At 41.5% G+C, this 15,580-nt stretch overlaps 1 protein-coding gene across 1 annotated transcript in view; it reads right to left on the minus strand.

Annotated features, from left to right (window-relative positions):
- Positions 1 to 15,580, minus strand: part of ARHGEF18 (Rho/Rac guanine nucleotide exchange factor 18) — a 90,776-nt gene that overhangs the window by 24,085 nt on the left and 51,111 nt on the right. Inside the window, 8 exon segments of the mRNA XM_038383641.2 lie at positions 1,573 to 1,656; positions 1,659 to 1,820; positions 2,259 to 2,376; positions 3,818 to 3,943; positions 4,742 to 4,992; positions 6,503 to 6,643; positions 6,816 to 6,928; positions 7,768 to 7,912. Coding sequence (XP_038239569.1) covers positions 1,573 to 1,656; positions 1,659 to 1,820; positions 2,259 to 2,376; positions 3,818 to 3,943; positions 4,742 to 4,992; positions 6,503 to 6,643; positions 6,816 to 6,928; positions 7,768 to 7,912 — 1,140 coding nt within the window.

Here is a 15,580-nt window from a genome sequence, read left to right on the forward strand (position 1 = left end):
CATGCAGTTTGTCTTTATTACTGTTCCTGTTTAATTTAATTTCTGTTTAACCTCATATATGTGTAGTTACCAGTTGTTAAATTAAATGCTGCCATGGTGGGTTTCTTTGGCATTTTTCCCCCTTCAAGGATGTTAAATTTATTTACATTATGGTCACTATTATCAAGCAGTTCAATTATATTCACTTCTTGTACCAGATCCTGTGATCCATTTAGGACTAAAATCAAAACCATTTAACTGTCATGGGTCATGTCAGAAGCTGTCTAGTTGGGGCTTTTGTCCCTAAGAAGGCATGTTAGGCAGTTCGGGATCCTGGGATGAGATCAGCAGATTTCTGTTAAAGTGATCACCAGTGAAGTAGTTAAGAATATTGACATTTAACTGTAATTAGTTGGGGTTGAGATTTAAAGCCTATTGAGAGGAATGGAGTAGATCACCCCAAAGAGCCATTGTTACTGCATTGCTTACACTCAGGTCATGTTTTTAAGGGTCATTTCTACCACAACAAGCTTTGTAAATAAGGAAAGTTTAGATTCTGGAGCCGATTCTGCAACCAGTTGGATTTCAAAGCAAATTCTTTGGCAACATCAAATACATAGGGGATTGATCATACTTATTGCTCTAGTGATGGGCACAGCCTATATCAGAAGATCAGATGTAGATTAGACACTTATTTGCAGCTCCATGTAGTTATTTCTAATGCATTATGATTATGGACCTCCATCCCAAAGAAAAGCCTAGATTTAAAGCAGCAAAAGTTTTAAGGGAAGTGGGAAAAGTGGAAACACTTGCTAACTGTTCACAACTACTCTAAACACTGTTCAACAGGCCTTTCATACAGTCAGTATTGCAATATCATGTACGTTATTCCTTTAAATTTGCAATGGTCACATACACAGCCTGACAGAATGCACTTTTTGCAGGAATACAAAAGGAACACATTAAAATATTTGCAAAGAGATTTGAAGATGAAAAGTTCTCCTGAGGCACAGGTTAACATATAAACCCAATCTGCTCATGAGGGAACATGCCTCTGTCCCAGCAGCAAAATCTGTGTGAACTGTGTGAAATCCACAGGCAACAGATACCTCTGGCTACATTAGATGAGCCAATGAGCTCTCTCCTTGTACTTTTCAGCAACCAAGTTGTTAACATATTCAGCTTATGGAAGCCGTTTTGATTTTCTGACCAGTCAGTCAGTTTGTGGAAGGAAGGTGTCATGAGGTTGACATGACAATTTTTCGAAGTGTGAACTGGAGCTCGCACAAATAATGTTTTTCCACAGGAGTCTAAGAAGGTTTGACTCAACACTTTGTCATCTATCTAAAGACCTCCCATTTGAATTGGGCAGAGGATCGGATTATAAGCATCAAACTGCATAAGAAATTTATCATGTACCATTATAGAGTTGCTTATTTGACAAGTCAGGAATAGAACAAGTGCTATTTCTTCCAGTACCCTATGAAACTAGCAGGTTATCATCTGACTTTATGCTCAATTGATCAATCATAAACAAATGGAAATCTTGTTTTCCAGTTGTGTTTTTTCCCCCCTTTTCAGCCCTTTATTTACCTTTGAGCCTCCCTGATGCAGCTTTCCAGTACAGCGTCCCATCCAGCAGGAGCTGCCGCTGCCCCATGTCATTCTTCCGGAGATCAGCCCATTCTTGAATTTCCCTGATGATTTCAGCTCCATTTTGTACATAATCTCTCTAAGACGCTGCCTCTTCTCACACTCATTTACCTTGGCATCTACATGAGTGATCATGTCCTTAATTAAACTGAGTGCCTGGTACAGATCTTCATAATCCTTAGTGCCAGCTATAAAGAGGCAGAGTGTTGGTTAGTCTGACTTTGCTGCAGAAATTAAGGAAATAATTCATAAAATGAAAGTTATTTAGATTTCCAGGACACAAAATGCCCCCTCTAAACAAATCCCAAACATCACCTAATGTGACAGGCTCTGTGCTTAGCAGCTCAAAGTGTTTCTTTGTAACATAAAGTCCGAAAAAAGCCAAAGCATCAAATTCTAATCAAACTGAGAGGCTAAAACACCAAGATTTCTTGTCTTTAGAGTTAAATCTAATGCTGCCCGAGCCTGTGATTTTTGTGGCTCAATAACAACCCTTCAATGAATAAAGGAGTGAAGCGGCAGAGCCTAAAGGGAGTCCCAGACAACGCTCCATGTTTAGAAGGAGGGTGGTGCAAAGGAAGACAGCCAGGGCAGGGTGGGCAGGTATCACAGGGCACCTCATATACCTTCTGTATTCTGAAGAATACGCTCCACCAGCACTGGATACTTCGTAATGCGTTGAGTGACTAGGAGGATACACTCCTGGACACCAAGTCTCCTCACAATAGAAGAGTTTCCTATTTTCTAGGGAGCAAAAAAAAAAAAAACAAGAAAAAAACGCAACAAAAACAGAAAATGTGGTTAAACAACTCTGCCTGGCATAAACTCCATGTTGTGATACAATCTGCATTTGAGATAGCCCTCCGTCTCCTTCCTGTCCCCAATTACACATTCCTTATATCTTGACATTTCTTTTTAGTGCAACAAGATCTCCACTGACTACATGACCCTGCGGCTATTCTTGCATCACAGCCCCATTAGTGTCAACCACAAACTAGCAATAGGCACCTCTTGCACCCAGCAAACTAAAGTTGTTATTTTGACTTGCATCACAGGAAAAATATTTTTAAATGTTATTTCCAGCTAGTGCAAAACAGATCTGGACCAAAGCAGAGCAAAATCCAACTTCAAATTGTTGGATTTCCCATTTAACAGTGGATTTTCTTTTTTTCTTTTCTTTTTTTTTTTTTTAAAATTATGCCCACTTTTAAAACATATTTATAAATATCTTCTAATCGGGTTCAACAGTAGAATTGAACTGAATTACACTTGTTACTGAATGGTGTGTAGGTGTCTCCTTTACTAGGGTTTCTGGAATTTAATGCTAATAAATTCAGATCCACTTATGAATGAAATCATCAGAACCCCAACAGTCAGTCCGATTCCAGGTACTCTGAGATCCTGGCAGCAGAATGGATTACAGATTCATGGATCCTCTCTTCTCAGAAAAATGCACTGCACTTTTTAAACTCATTTAAATTCTTGACAGTAATGAATTGTCCCTTTTAAAAGACACCATCTAAGAGGATCCATTAGAACAATACTGGGAATTACTCAGAATTATTGAACTGTAGGATTTAGAAAATTCCATTCATCTCGACCATGTAACGTTCATTTAAGATTCAGGTTAACTCCTTACAAATTGGCTACATTTAAATGTATAGCAGCTTATTTTGTACTACCTATGTTAGACTGCACATTCCAGTGCACAAGAGACTGACACATGACCTGGAGCCAGTCTCTTGATTCTGGAGAGATATCATAGTGGGCAAAACTATGACAATAGTACCTAATTCTTATCCAGTGCTTTTTATTGTAGATCTCAAAGAATGATTATCCCCATTTTAGAGATGAGGAAACTGAGGCACAGAGAGGTGAAGTAACTTGCCTAAGATCACATAGCAAGCCAGTGGCAGAGACAGGAATAAAACCTAGGTCTCCTGAGACCCAGTCCAGTGCTCTATCCACCAGACCTTTCTAGAGCTACAGTTCTCTTGGTGGGCTTTGTTGCATGCAACTGCTCATGAGGCATCTGTAACACACAGAAACAGACAGACAGAACCAGCCAAGTAACACGTTAACACTCCTTTCAGCTTTAAGTTTGATTCAAAACCAAACCCAAGAAATCAGAGATATTTTGCTTTTTGGAAATGGGGCAGACTGGATCACTGGCTGGATTTTTTACCTTTATTAAGTTTTGGAACTTCTTGTTGCTCTGCAGCAGATCCTTATAGTGATTGACAGCTTCACTGTGACCACAACAGAACATACCATATTTTTCTTTCATTCTCTCTCCACTTTCACCTGAAAACTAATTGGAAACATGAGGAAGGACATTAAATTAGCCAGTTTAAAATGCAGCCAATTACTCCCAGAGAGCTTGGCTACTATAACACTCTTGGGTTTAATTAGGCTTTGTGCTGATTGGCCTTTAGGGTCAAATTTCTTTGCTACTCCAGCTTTTTCTCCTGCACCAAAAATAGGAGAGATTGAGCCACTCCACTTGCTCAGACACTGTGATGTACCCAAATATTCATTTACTCCTGGCAGAAAGACAACAAATGTGTGAGTAAGAGCTTCTGGGACTCAAACTCAGAGCTTTTTTGGAGCTGGAAAGGGCGGGAGGGACAGCAAATTGATGGTGATGTAAGAGAATTTCTGTTGCATCATTCCAAGTCAAGGAGAGCGTATAGAGTAGCAGAAAAAAGGGAAAGCAAGTTACAGCAAGGGTCTTTATAACCCAAGAGAGTTAGCAATTGATGCAGGAGAGCTGCGTTCAGGAGGCATGTGAGGACTCTCCTTTGAAGGACTTCAGTGGTGTGCTGCTTTAATTTTGGAGTGGACAAGAAGCAGGACCATGCCCCTCCCAGTAGCATGCCATGTTGTGCATAAATACACAAAGGAAATGTTCAACATTTCATACAATTAGGGACCAGCTGCATTTCCGGAAGCCAAAGACAAATGTGGTATTGGAAGGAGCACTTTAAACCCAGTGTTTTGTCAAGGGCCCACTACATTCAAATTTTACTCAACCCAATTTTAATATTACAGTTAAGTTCTTAGAAGTTAAATATAGCATTAACTAATGTTATTAGAGCTTAGTTCACACCTGTTGTACCAAGAGGTCTCCAATGTTCTGGATAATGTAATTCTGGTCACTGCCTTCCTCCAAGGATGCCTTCCGTCGCTCCTTTAATTGAAACAGGAATTGCCCATGCAGCTCCAACAATTCATCCACACAAGGAAAAGATTTTGTTGATACAGTGTTCGTGAACTGCAGCTCCTCTCTCAGTGCTTTGGAGTACACCTTCAGCATAATTTTCAATGTTCGGACATGATGCATTTCAGTTTGCATGAGCTCTGGAGAGAAAAAACGTTAGCCGTCATTTAGAAATGTTAGGCAGCAGCTGGCCAAACACCTAGCAGAGCAGGCTGTGAAAGTCAGCAGCCATAGCAAGCCTCTTATCACAGTGCTGGTGCATGTTGCTAGCAAAGACAGCACTGAAATAATGACGGGCATTGATAGTTCAGCTATTTTACTTCATTCTAAATTTATAAAAACACACCCACCACTTCTTATTGGCAAGATAAATTGACAGGTGATATTATACTGTTGTGTGTTGGATGCTGTGAAGTTTGTGCATTCCTCAGAGGAGTGCTTTCAGTTCAATTTTTCAGTATCCATCAAAAATCCTTACTTTTACTGAAGTCGGGTGAAGACTGGCAGCTTTTATTATGATTCAAGTCAAAGCCTAGGAGTCCCTGAATTACTGAAATCTAAACATCTCATTAGAATAGAAACATGGGACATGAGATACTCTCACAGCTACGAAAGCCAGCCTGTGCCTATAGTGCCTATGGAAAACTCATTTATGATGCTTTTGGATTTCTCCCAGACAGTAATAAAATAATATCACCAATACGTGCTAAGGACTATAGCAGCAATATACCAACATGGCAGTGCTAAAGACTTTCCGCAGATCAGCTCAAAGCTGGGTATGCAACACAACTCTGAGGAGGGTGCAAATCTGACAGCTAAATTCTCTAGTCTGCCTAAAACTCTGCAGTCTGCATTACGAAGCAGCTGTAAACATTTTGAAATATGCAGCGCAGAAACAGTAATCAACGTTGACCGCAATAATAATCCCTATTCACACAATTTGTAAAGAACTTCAGGATAAAAAAAATAATTTCATTCCTCTCTGGGCTGGAATCTAGCTAGCATTCTGAACCAGAAACACTTCCTGAAAGGGTTTCTAGAAGGAGAAATGAAGACTCCTTATAATCCATTTAAAACCCAAGAGGGAGTTTTAGCATTATAGGTTGCAATTTGGCCAGGACAACAGGGATGACAAGCCTACTCTTGCAAAAGAACCATGGGATCCTTAAGAATATGGAATCCTAAATGTATGTCATTAGGATAGTGCCTTCAGCCACACTGATGTGAAGAAAAACACCATTCTGGGGCACTGGGTCAGTACTGAAGGAAGATCACTGTTCTACTAGGGTACCAATGCTTTCCTTGGAAATCTTCCAACCAAGTTTGACCCTGATTAGATTATGATATCCTCAGATCATGGCTCAAGATGGTGGCTAAGGATATGGCCTTGTTTTATAGGTGGAATTTACAGTTTACATTAGCAATCTGAAAACCACAAGTTGTTTAACAATATAACAAATCAGAACCCAAGTACACAGCATGTCCAGGGATGGAAGAGGGGAAATCTTCACACAATCCTGTCTTCTAAGCACAAAGGAAAACAGGGAGGCAGTGAAAATCACTGAATCCTATTATACTACTCAAAATAGCAATAGGAAACATTTTAAAATATAAGCACTATGTAAATGGACAGAAATAAATTGTTCTTACCATAAATGACATCTTGCCTTTTCATAACTTCTCTCTTTTGCTCCTTTGCATAAGACTGTTCCACTGTGAGACTCCAAGATTCAGCCTCAAATTCATGAGCATCTGTTTCTATCTCATTTCTCAGAGAGGAAGAGTATGCATCTAGACCACAAGCACATTCCATTTAACTAACATTATGCCTTGGACATATCCTCCAATAACTTTTATGAACATAAAAAGAGTTAAAACATTTCAATATAGTCTCTCTGAGACTCAATTTGTTTAAAAAAAAAAAATCAGCAGGAAATCCTCAAAAGACAGAGATGTTCCATACCTTCCAAAAAGATGGATTCTGCTGTTGAAGGTGCAAGTGAGACAACATCATCTGATGTCTGCTTAAATTTTATAAATCCTGAATCCCCTTCATCCATTTCTCCTGTGATTGGTCTAAATAGGCAAAAAAAATATACAACTGTGTTACTTTAACATAGAATATTAATTTTTTGAGAGAAAAGCATAACTAAATTATCTATAACAAACCATTTTAATTTGCACTTTTCTTTTATTATGGATCTAATTAGTTATAACACACAGACTATCCTTGCTTTTTGACATGAAATAGTCAAATTCAATTTGGTAATAAACATTGAAACTCAGTGGATACATTTCCAGTTTAAATTAAAAGTCTCTATTCTTCTCTTGATCAATCAACTCTTGTACAACTTCTAGTACTACACCTTAAAAGGCACCTAATTTTCTGTTGATGAACTGGACAGGGCACTATATTCCCTATGTAGGGTCAAAATTAAAAGCTCCATCAATAAGATGAGACACATAATTGTGGCAAACAAAAATGCGATACATAGCTTTGAAATATCCCTTGATTAAAATAGGGGACTATTTCAATTTAAACAGCATTGTCAATTACACTACTTGGCCCAAAAAATTCAGGCTAAGAAACTATTCCTAGGATTCCAGAGACCTAGAGGTAAAGGACTTAGATAGACAATAAAGCTTGGACAAGGGTACTCAAATGCCACAATCCAAATTTCACCATAATCCATGGTATTTTATCTGTAGCAGAAAGGAACTACAGAGATTTTGCATCCTCACAAAGAAACAAACAGCTGTCTATTTGGAGAGCATTTCTCAATGCAATTCAGCATTAAGGGTTCATTTAATACTCTCTACAGCTTGCAGTAAATGCGTGTCCTTAATTTGGAAGGGATTTAGTTCCGTAACTGTAGGAAAAACAAAGTAGCTTAAAAGAGAAGCTGTCTACTTACCCAAATTTATTAACAGAACCAGCAGTATTCAATGAAGACTGTGAATTTCCTCTTTGGGTGATAGTCATACCGAGATTCCGAGGCAGAACTGGGGTGCCATCCGATCCCAGGAGAGCACTTCGGGGCTGCTCCTTCAAAGAGGCTGCTACAGAAGCAAAAACTGAATTGGTGCTCAAAAAGTGAGGAGCACACTGCAAATTGCCTGCTCTCAAACCCCTCCTCTCTGAACGTGGCTGGAGAGCAGACAAGATCTTGGATGTCAAGAGCTCATTGTCCAAAAAGACATTCTCATTCCATTTTCTTGAAAACGAGCTACAAAAAGACAGCTCAGGAGGAGCTGGCATTGGGTTGTTTCTGCCACTGCTTTTTGAATTTGTATTCCCCATGCTCGCAACTGGCTGCCCTAAGATTTAGCACAGTAAAGTGGCCCCACAGATGCACTGTTTTTATACTATCTTGTGATCCTTCTAGAAATGTAAAGCTGCCACTTAACGTACTGTATTGGCTAAATCAGCAGGTCTGAAGTGCAGGAAATTTGGTCCCTGCTGGGTCCCATTTAGTGTAGGAAATTGCAAAAGATTCTCGCCGTTAGTAAAGCACTATAATCTACACACAATTATTCACACCCCATTGTACCAGGGCATAGAACATTTCATGTCAAAACAAGAAAAATTCTGAGATCATCAAAAAAAAAAAAACAAAAAAAATAACAGTTCTCTGACATGCTTTATTGCTACATCGTGATTTACACACACACACACACACACACACACACCACCAGATACCACAGCTAAACTGAATTTTAATAAGTCAACTTTTCAATTCTTTTAAAATCTATACAGACTGCAACTGAAAGATATTTTAAAACCTATAATCACTATTATACATGCATGGAAGCCTGTAATAGATATAATTTCTTAGTATTAATGCCTGTAATGTAAAATAAGGAACTAGAGTATGAAGTGCATTATCATCATCTTATTTTTCGTAATGAATTTTAGAGATTCACAGGTGGAGAACCAGCCAGACACAAATTCTTTAAAACTTCACATCGCTGATTAAATCTGCAGCTGCCCTTTCTTCCAAGTGCTCATAATACTCACAGGACTGCTCTGTTGAAATGAGAGGCGCTCCCAAAAAGAAAAGCCGGAGGAGGAGAGGTGGAAAGCTCAAGAAGGGAACTCAAGGGAGGAAGGGAGCAGCACAAATTCCAGCAAATGGGGAGCAAGATGATGCCAAGGACTGATATATGGATAAAGTTTTTAAAAACCAGGGATTATTAAATATAATCACCAATATGTGCATAGAATGGGGCTTTAATTCTATCTTGCAGTTCTGGTGACATGTATAAATCAGTCTTTTGATTCATGAAGCTACCAAAACACTGCAATGAAATTATAGCCTTTATTACTCCAGGCTACATAAATTAGTGTTCAGCTAAGCAGCAGATGGATCATATTCTTCTTGCTATTCCACTGAATATACAAATGCCAGAGATTTCCCCTTGTGTATTGTTTTATTAAATTCCATGTGAGGAAGGCCAATGGCTACTAATGCCTCTTTAGAGGAGGAGAGGCTACAAGTCTTGAAATACAAAATCAATTTCAATATTAGGACCCAATCCTACAAACCCTTGATCACAGGAAGAGTTTCCACTGGCTTCAGTGGGACTAAGTGCATGAGGTGGCAGGATCCAGCCTTTCATGGAAAATGTTCCAATTTCTTTGCAAAAATGTGGCCTCCAAAGCCAGCGGGTTTGTATCAAAAGCCTGATTAAAGTTTGTGGGAAGATCATTTTATTGTTATCACAGAACACAATATTTTATTGCTGTGATCACAGCAAAACGCGAAAAGTAAAGAATTTTTCTATGTCTAGAGCTCAGTGTTTGGAGTTCTTATCTGATTTTCAGCAGTCTCTGAATGTCACTGATGGAGACCCAATACATCTGCAAGCAACAATATGGCAACTGCAAATCGATCTTCTGCCTTGATAATATCATGTCAACAAACACTCAATCCGGAGAGCCCCCACAAATGAGTTTCCCTTCCGAGAGTTTCATGTGCGTTTGAAATTCAGGTTCCAAGTGAACTGCACCTTCTCAAAAGTCTTATGTTAAAACATGGTGACCTTCCATTAAGTAACAGTTGTCTTTAATGTTTCGCAAAAAGAAAAAGGAGTACTTGTGGCACCTTAGAGACTAAACAAATTTATTAGAGCATAAGCTTTCGTGAGCTACAGCTCACTGTCATCGGATGCATCCGATGAAGTAGCTGTAGCTCACGAAAGCTTATGCTCTAATAAATTTGTTAGTCTCTAAGGTGCCACAAGTACTCCTTTTCTTTTTGGCGAATACAGACTAACACGGCTGCTACTCTGAAACCTGTCTTTAATGTTGCGCACTTTAGAAGGTAAGGTTTCTATTCTGGGGGGCAGGGGGAGTGGCGAGAACCTTTGAACAAGGTTCTGAAGTAGGGTTTTCAACCTTTTTCTTTGTGAGGCCCCTCCCCCAACGTGCTATAAAAACTTCATGGCTCAGCTGTGCCACAACCATCGGCGTAGAAGTAGCAAGCAGGACAACTGCCCAGGCACCCACGCCACTGTGGGCACTGAGAAGCTAAGTTGCTCAGGTTTTTGGCTTTTGGCCCTGGGTGGTGAGGCTTGGGGTCCCGGGGCTGCAGTCCTGTGTGGCAGGGCTTTGGCTTTCTGCCTTGGGACCTAGCGAGTCTAACACCCGCCATGGCTGGCGGACCCCCCTGAAACCTGCTCACAGACCCCCAGCCCCAGGACCCTTGGTTCATAACCACTGTTCTGAAGGGTGCATTAAAATATATCACTGAAACCAATCCCCATCACTATATGATTTCTACACAAAAAGGTTAACGTAATTAGATCCCTACTCATAGTGATATTGCCACAGATTCAACACACTAGCACAATACCTCATTAGTAAGAATGTCATCTGTGCACATATTAATATTATGAGCCTTTGCATCTCATCATTTTACTATATAACTAGAATCATCACTCGAATAATTCTAGGTTTTCAAAGATATGTTGAGTTTTGTAGTTATTGAGCCATTGGATTTTCATCTGTCAAAACAAGGGGCCCCACATATATAGAGAAAGTATGCAAAAGTGTGGGGAGAAAGGAGCAAGTTCAGTTTAATTACAGTTCAACCTTATCAACTAAAGTAAATATTCAATAGCATCAATTTTAAAGCCTACAAAAAATCTTGTTTAAACAAAATTTCAGAAAGGGCCATCAACTCATAAAGGCTTGCAAAAAAAGAAAGAAGCTAGCATTGCAAAGACTTCATATATTTTAACAATACACAGCCATGGCTCCAGATAGTGTACCAGAACTAAAGGGGCCGGTCAACATAAAAAAAAAAAACCAAAAACCACACTTTTGTAAGGAGGGTTTTCACCTGCTATTTTTATATGTAGCCCCTAAGATCACTACCACTGAAAGACAGTAACGGTTATTTTTCCTCAATTTGTTTACACTGCATATAGGAAGGATTTTGTCTATAGTCACTTTGACTGTGTTTGTCCCTGCTCCATATATGAAGTCGATCAGCCCCACAGTTTGCATGGGTCATTCATACAACAACTGGGGACAGAAAAGCATTTTAAAGTTTAGCAAAGCGCGATGGTAAAAAAAAAAAAAAAAAAAAAAAAAAAAAAAACAAACCACCACACACACAGGCGATGAAGTGAGTGCTGTAGCTCACGAAAGCTTATGCTCTAATAATTTGTTAGTCTCTAAGGTGCCACAAGTACTCCTTTTCTTACTGGCAGGTATAGGTTCTGAAATTGCTGTTATACTGTAGTCAGATAACAAAGGTTATTTCAACTTGACTGTGTCCCTTTAAATAAGAATAAAATTCAGAAATAAGCCACCGAGCCAAGACCATACAGATTCATAATATTCACTTCCCAAAATACAACAGAACATCCATGTTTATTTGACCATCAAGTCACAACTATTCCTTATCAAAAGCCTGGGGCAGCCAAGGGCTTTGCACTAACCCTGGCAGGCTAACAAATGTAGACTCCGGCAGACCAACAAGGCAATGAGTGAGTTCCAAAGTCAGACATCCTGCCCGTAACACTGCCTCTACCCCCTTTTTTCTGAAAAAGGAGTAGAGGTGCTAGCTTGAGTGCCTGATCACATACACAGTAGTGTTACTTGGGAAGTGATGCAGCCCAATCTAATCTAGGTAGCCAAGTCCTAAACTGCTTAAGGCTGTTTACTATATGTCAAACCCAACATCTTGAACACCACCTGGCAGCTAAAAGAATAGCTAGTTCAAATTACAGAAGTTACATGTCCCCTGAGTGAAACCCTGCTTAACAGCAGTCCTTATTGCTCTGCATTAACTCAGCTTCCTTGCAGTCCCCAGGTACAGCCTCACATAGAATGCCTCCCATCATCACTGTGACATGAGACTAAGGTGTGGATAACCAAGGCAAGGTCCATATCTGACATAGGAAGGTGCACATGACTGAGTGCCCTGGGCATCAGCTGCTACCTAAGCAATCAGGGACTCCCTCTTTTATAAAACCTTGAACTTGCTAACCTCTAATACAGGTCGCTGCCTCCACTGGATGGACAACGTCATCTTCTTTAATGTTCCTGGTTGGTTCCCACATCCTACCAACATTACTTCAGTAACATCTCACTCTCAGATACCAAATCACTCATTCCACTGTACCTGCCAAGTCTGACATATAAGAGACAGATCCAAGGATCATCCGTATACTGAAAACAATGTAGCCTCTATTCACCCCCGCCCACGTACAGAAGGAATAATAAAACAGACCCCTACAGTGCCCTGCCTCAGGGCAAAAAAAGAAACTGCCCAAAAGCACCCCTTTCTTGAAGAAAGGAGTAGAGTAAGCAACTCTGTCCCCCCGCTAGAAAGTGCAGATGTATCCATAAAACTTAGTGGTGAGTTGTAGCAAAGGCAGCTGACAGACCCAAAAGAATCATCCATCGACAAGAGGAAATCCCTCTACCAATGGAACCTATTTATCTCATTCCTAAGTCTGAAACCTGACTATTTCCACAGCCCAGTCAGAAGCCAGAGCTTCCTGACACAAACTCAGTGACTTGCCAGAAAAGGGAGATTGGATGGATACTGTCAATTGTTAGCAAGGTCAGCGTCAACGAGTAGCTTCTCAAGAAGAGACTCATCATAGCTTCCTTGAGGATGCTCGGCATCCATCTCCAGCAGTGAAATGATGACAACCCGCAACCAACAATAGGGCACAGTATTTCCCTGCTTGCTTCAATCACCACCAGGAATGATTCAATTCACAGCAAACCTGCTTGTCTCCTACAGCAACTCCAGAACTATACGAAAAAAATGACTCTTCAGACTTTCCTGGCTTAAAAAGTGATTTCTTCTTCTATTGATGCAATAGCTTTAGTCCTTTTATAAAAGTTGGAGAGGAAGAGTGCTTAACTAACCATCCCCTGAAAGTGAAGTATACCCATCATCTCTAAACAAACATATTTCAGACATAAAGCCAATGCCACACTAGATAGGACTAGAATTTGGTAAGGAAGGGATGCAAAAAAGTGTTTTTGGTAGCCCACTGAACCATCAGGCTAGCAACAAATTTGTTCACCAAGTGTGTATATTTTCACGTATATGCCAATTTCCTTGAGAATTTCAGACTGCAAAATGTACAGCAAATAGAGCATATGTGGCCGTGTAGTGCCTTTAAGGAAAGCTACAGCACTAAAGAGGCTGATATAGTCTTTCAAAGCCGCCATCCACATTCCAAAAAGTCCTCAATCTGTATTATAAGCAAATCCACAGCTTTTATCTTTTCACTGCCAGAACCAAGCAGAGCACACACAAAATATCCCTAAATGCCAATAAGCCAAACCGATCTTGGGGCCTCCAGTGCTGGTTCCTTGCATCTTTAGGACTACTCTTGAAATTAACTTTCACTTAAAATAATTCCCAGTCAGATGTAACTTACTGTTTTAATACAGCGTATACTATGAGTAAAGACTGTACTGCCCATGGCATTAGCTGTTCTTTTCAATTTCTTAGCCTTCTACTTTGGACTATATTCGCATTTTTCAATCTACCTAGCAGAGTCTGTACTAAAGAAAAAGTCATTTTCCTGAGTTCATTAGCACTGTCTGCACACTGCTGAGTCATCATTGATTGCTGTTAGCCCATCACACCAACCAGACTGTATACCACAGAGATGTTCCAAGGACAAGATCTAGGATTAACTTTTTCCATTTTCATTAGTCTTTCATGTTTCCTATTTATCTCTAAATCAGGGGGCAGCAACCTTTCAGAAGTGGTGTGCCAAGTCTTCATTTATTCACTTTAATTTAAGGTTTTGCGTGTCAGTAAATACATTTTAACATTTTTAGAAGGTCTCTCTCTATAAATCTATATATTATATAACTAAACTACTGTCATATGTAAAGTAAATAAGGTTTTCAAAATGTTTAAGAAGCCTTCGTTTAAAATTAAAATTAAAATGCCTGATCTTACGCTGCTGGCCAGCTCAGCCCGCTGCCAGCCTGGGGTTCCGTTCACACCAGACCGGCAGCAGGCTGAGTGGGGCCTGCCGGCCGGGACCCCAACCAGCAGTGGGCAGCTCAGCCTGCTGCTGGTCTGGGATCCCGGCCCACATAGAGTGGGTACCTACCTTCTCCCTGTTCTAGCCCATTCTCTTCTTCTCTCCTCTGCACTGAGCTGAGGGTAGGAGTGCACTGAGCACAGGCTGGGGGTGAAGGAGTAGGCTGGGTGTTGGGGTGTAGGGCCCGCCAAGAGTTAGAATGAGGGGGGGGCTCAGCGTTGGGGCAGGAGGTTGGGTGTGGAGTGCTTACCTGGGCAGCTCCCAGTTGGTGCAAGGGGTGCAGGTGGGAATGTGGGGGGGGGGTGTGCAGGAGCTCCTGTTGTGGTGCTCAAGGAGGGGTGGGAATGTGAGGGTGCAAAAGTCGGGCATTGGGTGGGGGGCTGGAAGTCAGAATGGGGGCTGTGGGGGGGGGCAGGGGTCAGGGCAGAGGGCTGGGAGTGTGTGAGGGGGGTGCAGGGGTCAGGGCAGAGGGCTGGGAGCATGGGCTAGATCGTGGGGGGTGCTCCCAGCCCCCTGCCCAGAGCAGCTCACAGCAGGGGGCTGGAGGCGATATGCCCTGATTCCACCCCCCCTTCCCCAAAGCCCCATTCCCACCTCTTCTCCGCCACCTCTCCGAAGCAGTGAGTGCGCTGCCGCTCGGCTTCTCCCCCTCCCTCACAAGGGCCATCAGCTAATCTGCGGCAGGGAGAGAGAGGAGGAGGGCCAGGAACCCAGCACGCTGGGGGAAGAGGCAGGGGAGAAGGGAGCTTGCCGGCCCTGCAGCAGCAGCCGCAGACCAAGCTTCTTCACCCTGCCCCCGCAGGGCGGGGCAGAGAAGAGCAGGCCGCAGCGGGCAGGATTTTTAATGGCATGCTGCTGCCTGCCGGGGTCCTGGCCCCAGTCCCGCTCAGCCCGCTGCTGGCCTGGATTCGGCAGTGGCTGAGTGGGACCGGCAGCTGGGACCCGGCAGGCAGCAGAATGCCATTAAAAATCAGCTCGTGTGCTGTCTTTGGCACGCATGCCATAGGTTGCCAACCCCTGCTCTAAACCTTCCCATAACGAGACAAAGCCATTCTTGGCAACAAAAACAGCCACCTATCTTATTCTAACAATTAGTGCCCCTGTGCTGTCTCCACAGTAAAAGCTTTTTTAAAAAAAAAACCTTGAAATGCAAGTCAGCCACCACCTACCATACACACACTGGGCACTCCAGAT

Source organism: Dermochelys coriacea, chromosome 25 (assembly GCF_009764565.3).
Source record: "Dermochelys coriacea isolate rDerCor1 chromosome 25, rDerCor1.pri.v4, whole genome shotgun sequence".
In the NCBI taxonomy this organism is placed as follows: domain Eukaryota; kingdom Metazoa; phylum Chordata; order Testudines; family Dermochelyidae; genus Dermochelys; species Dermochelys coriacea.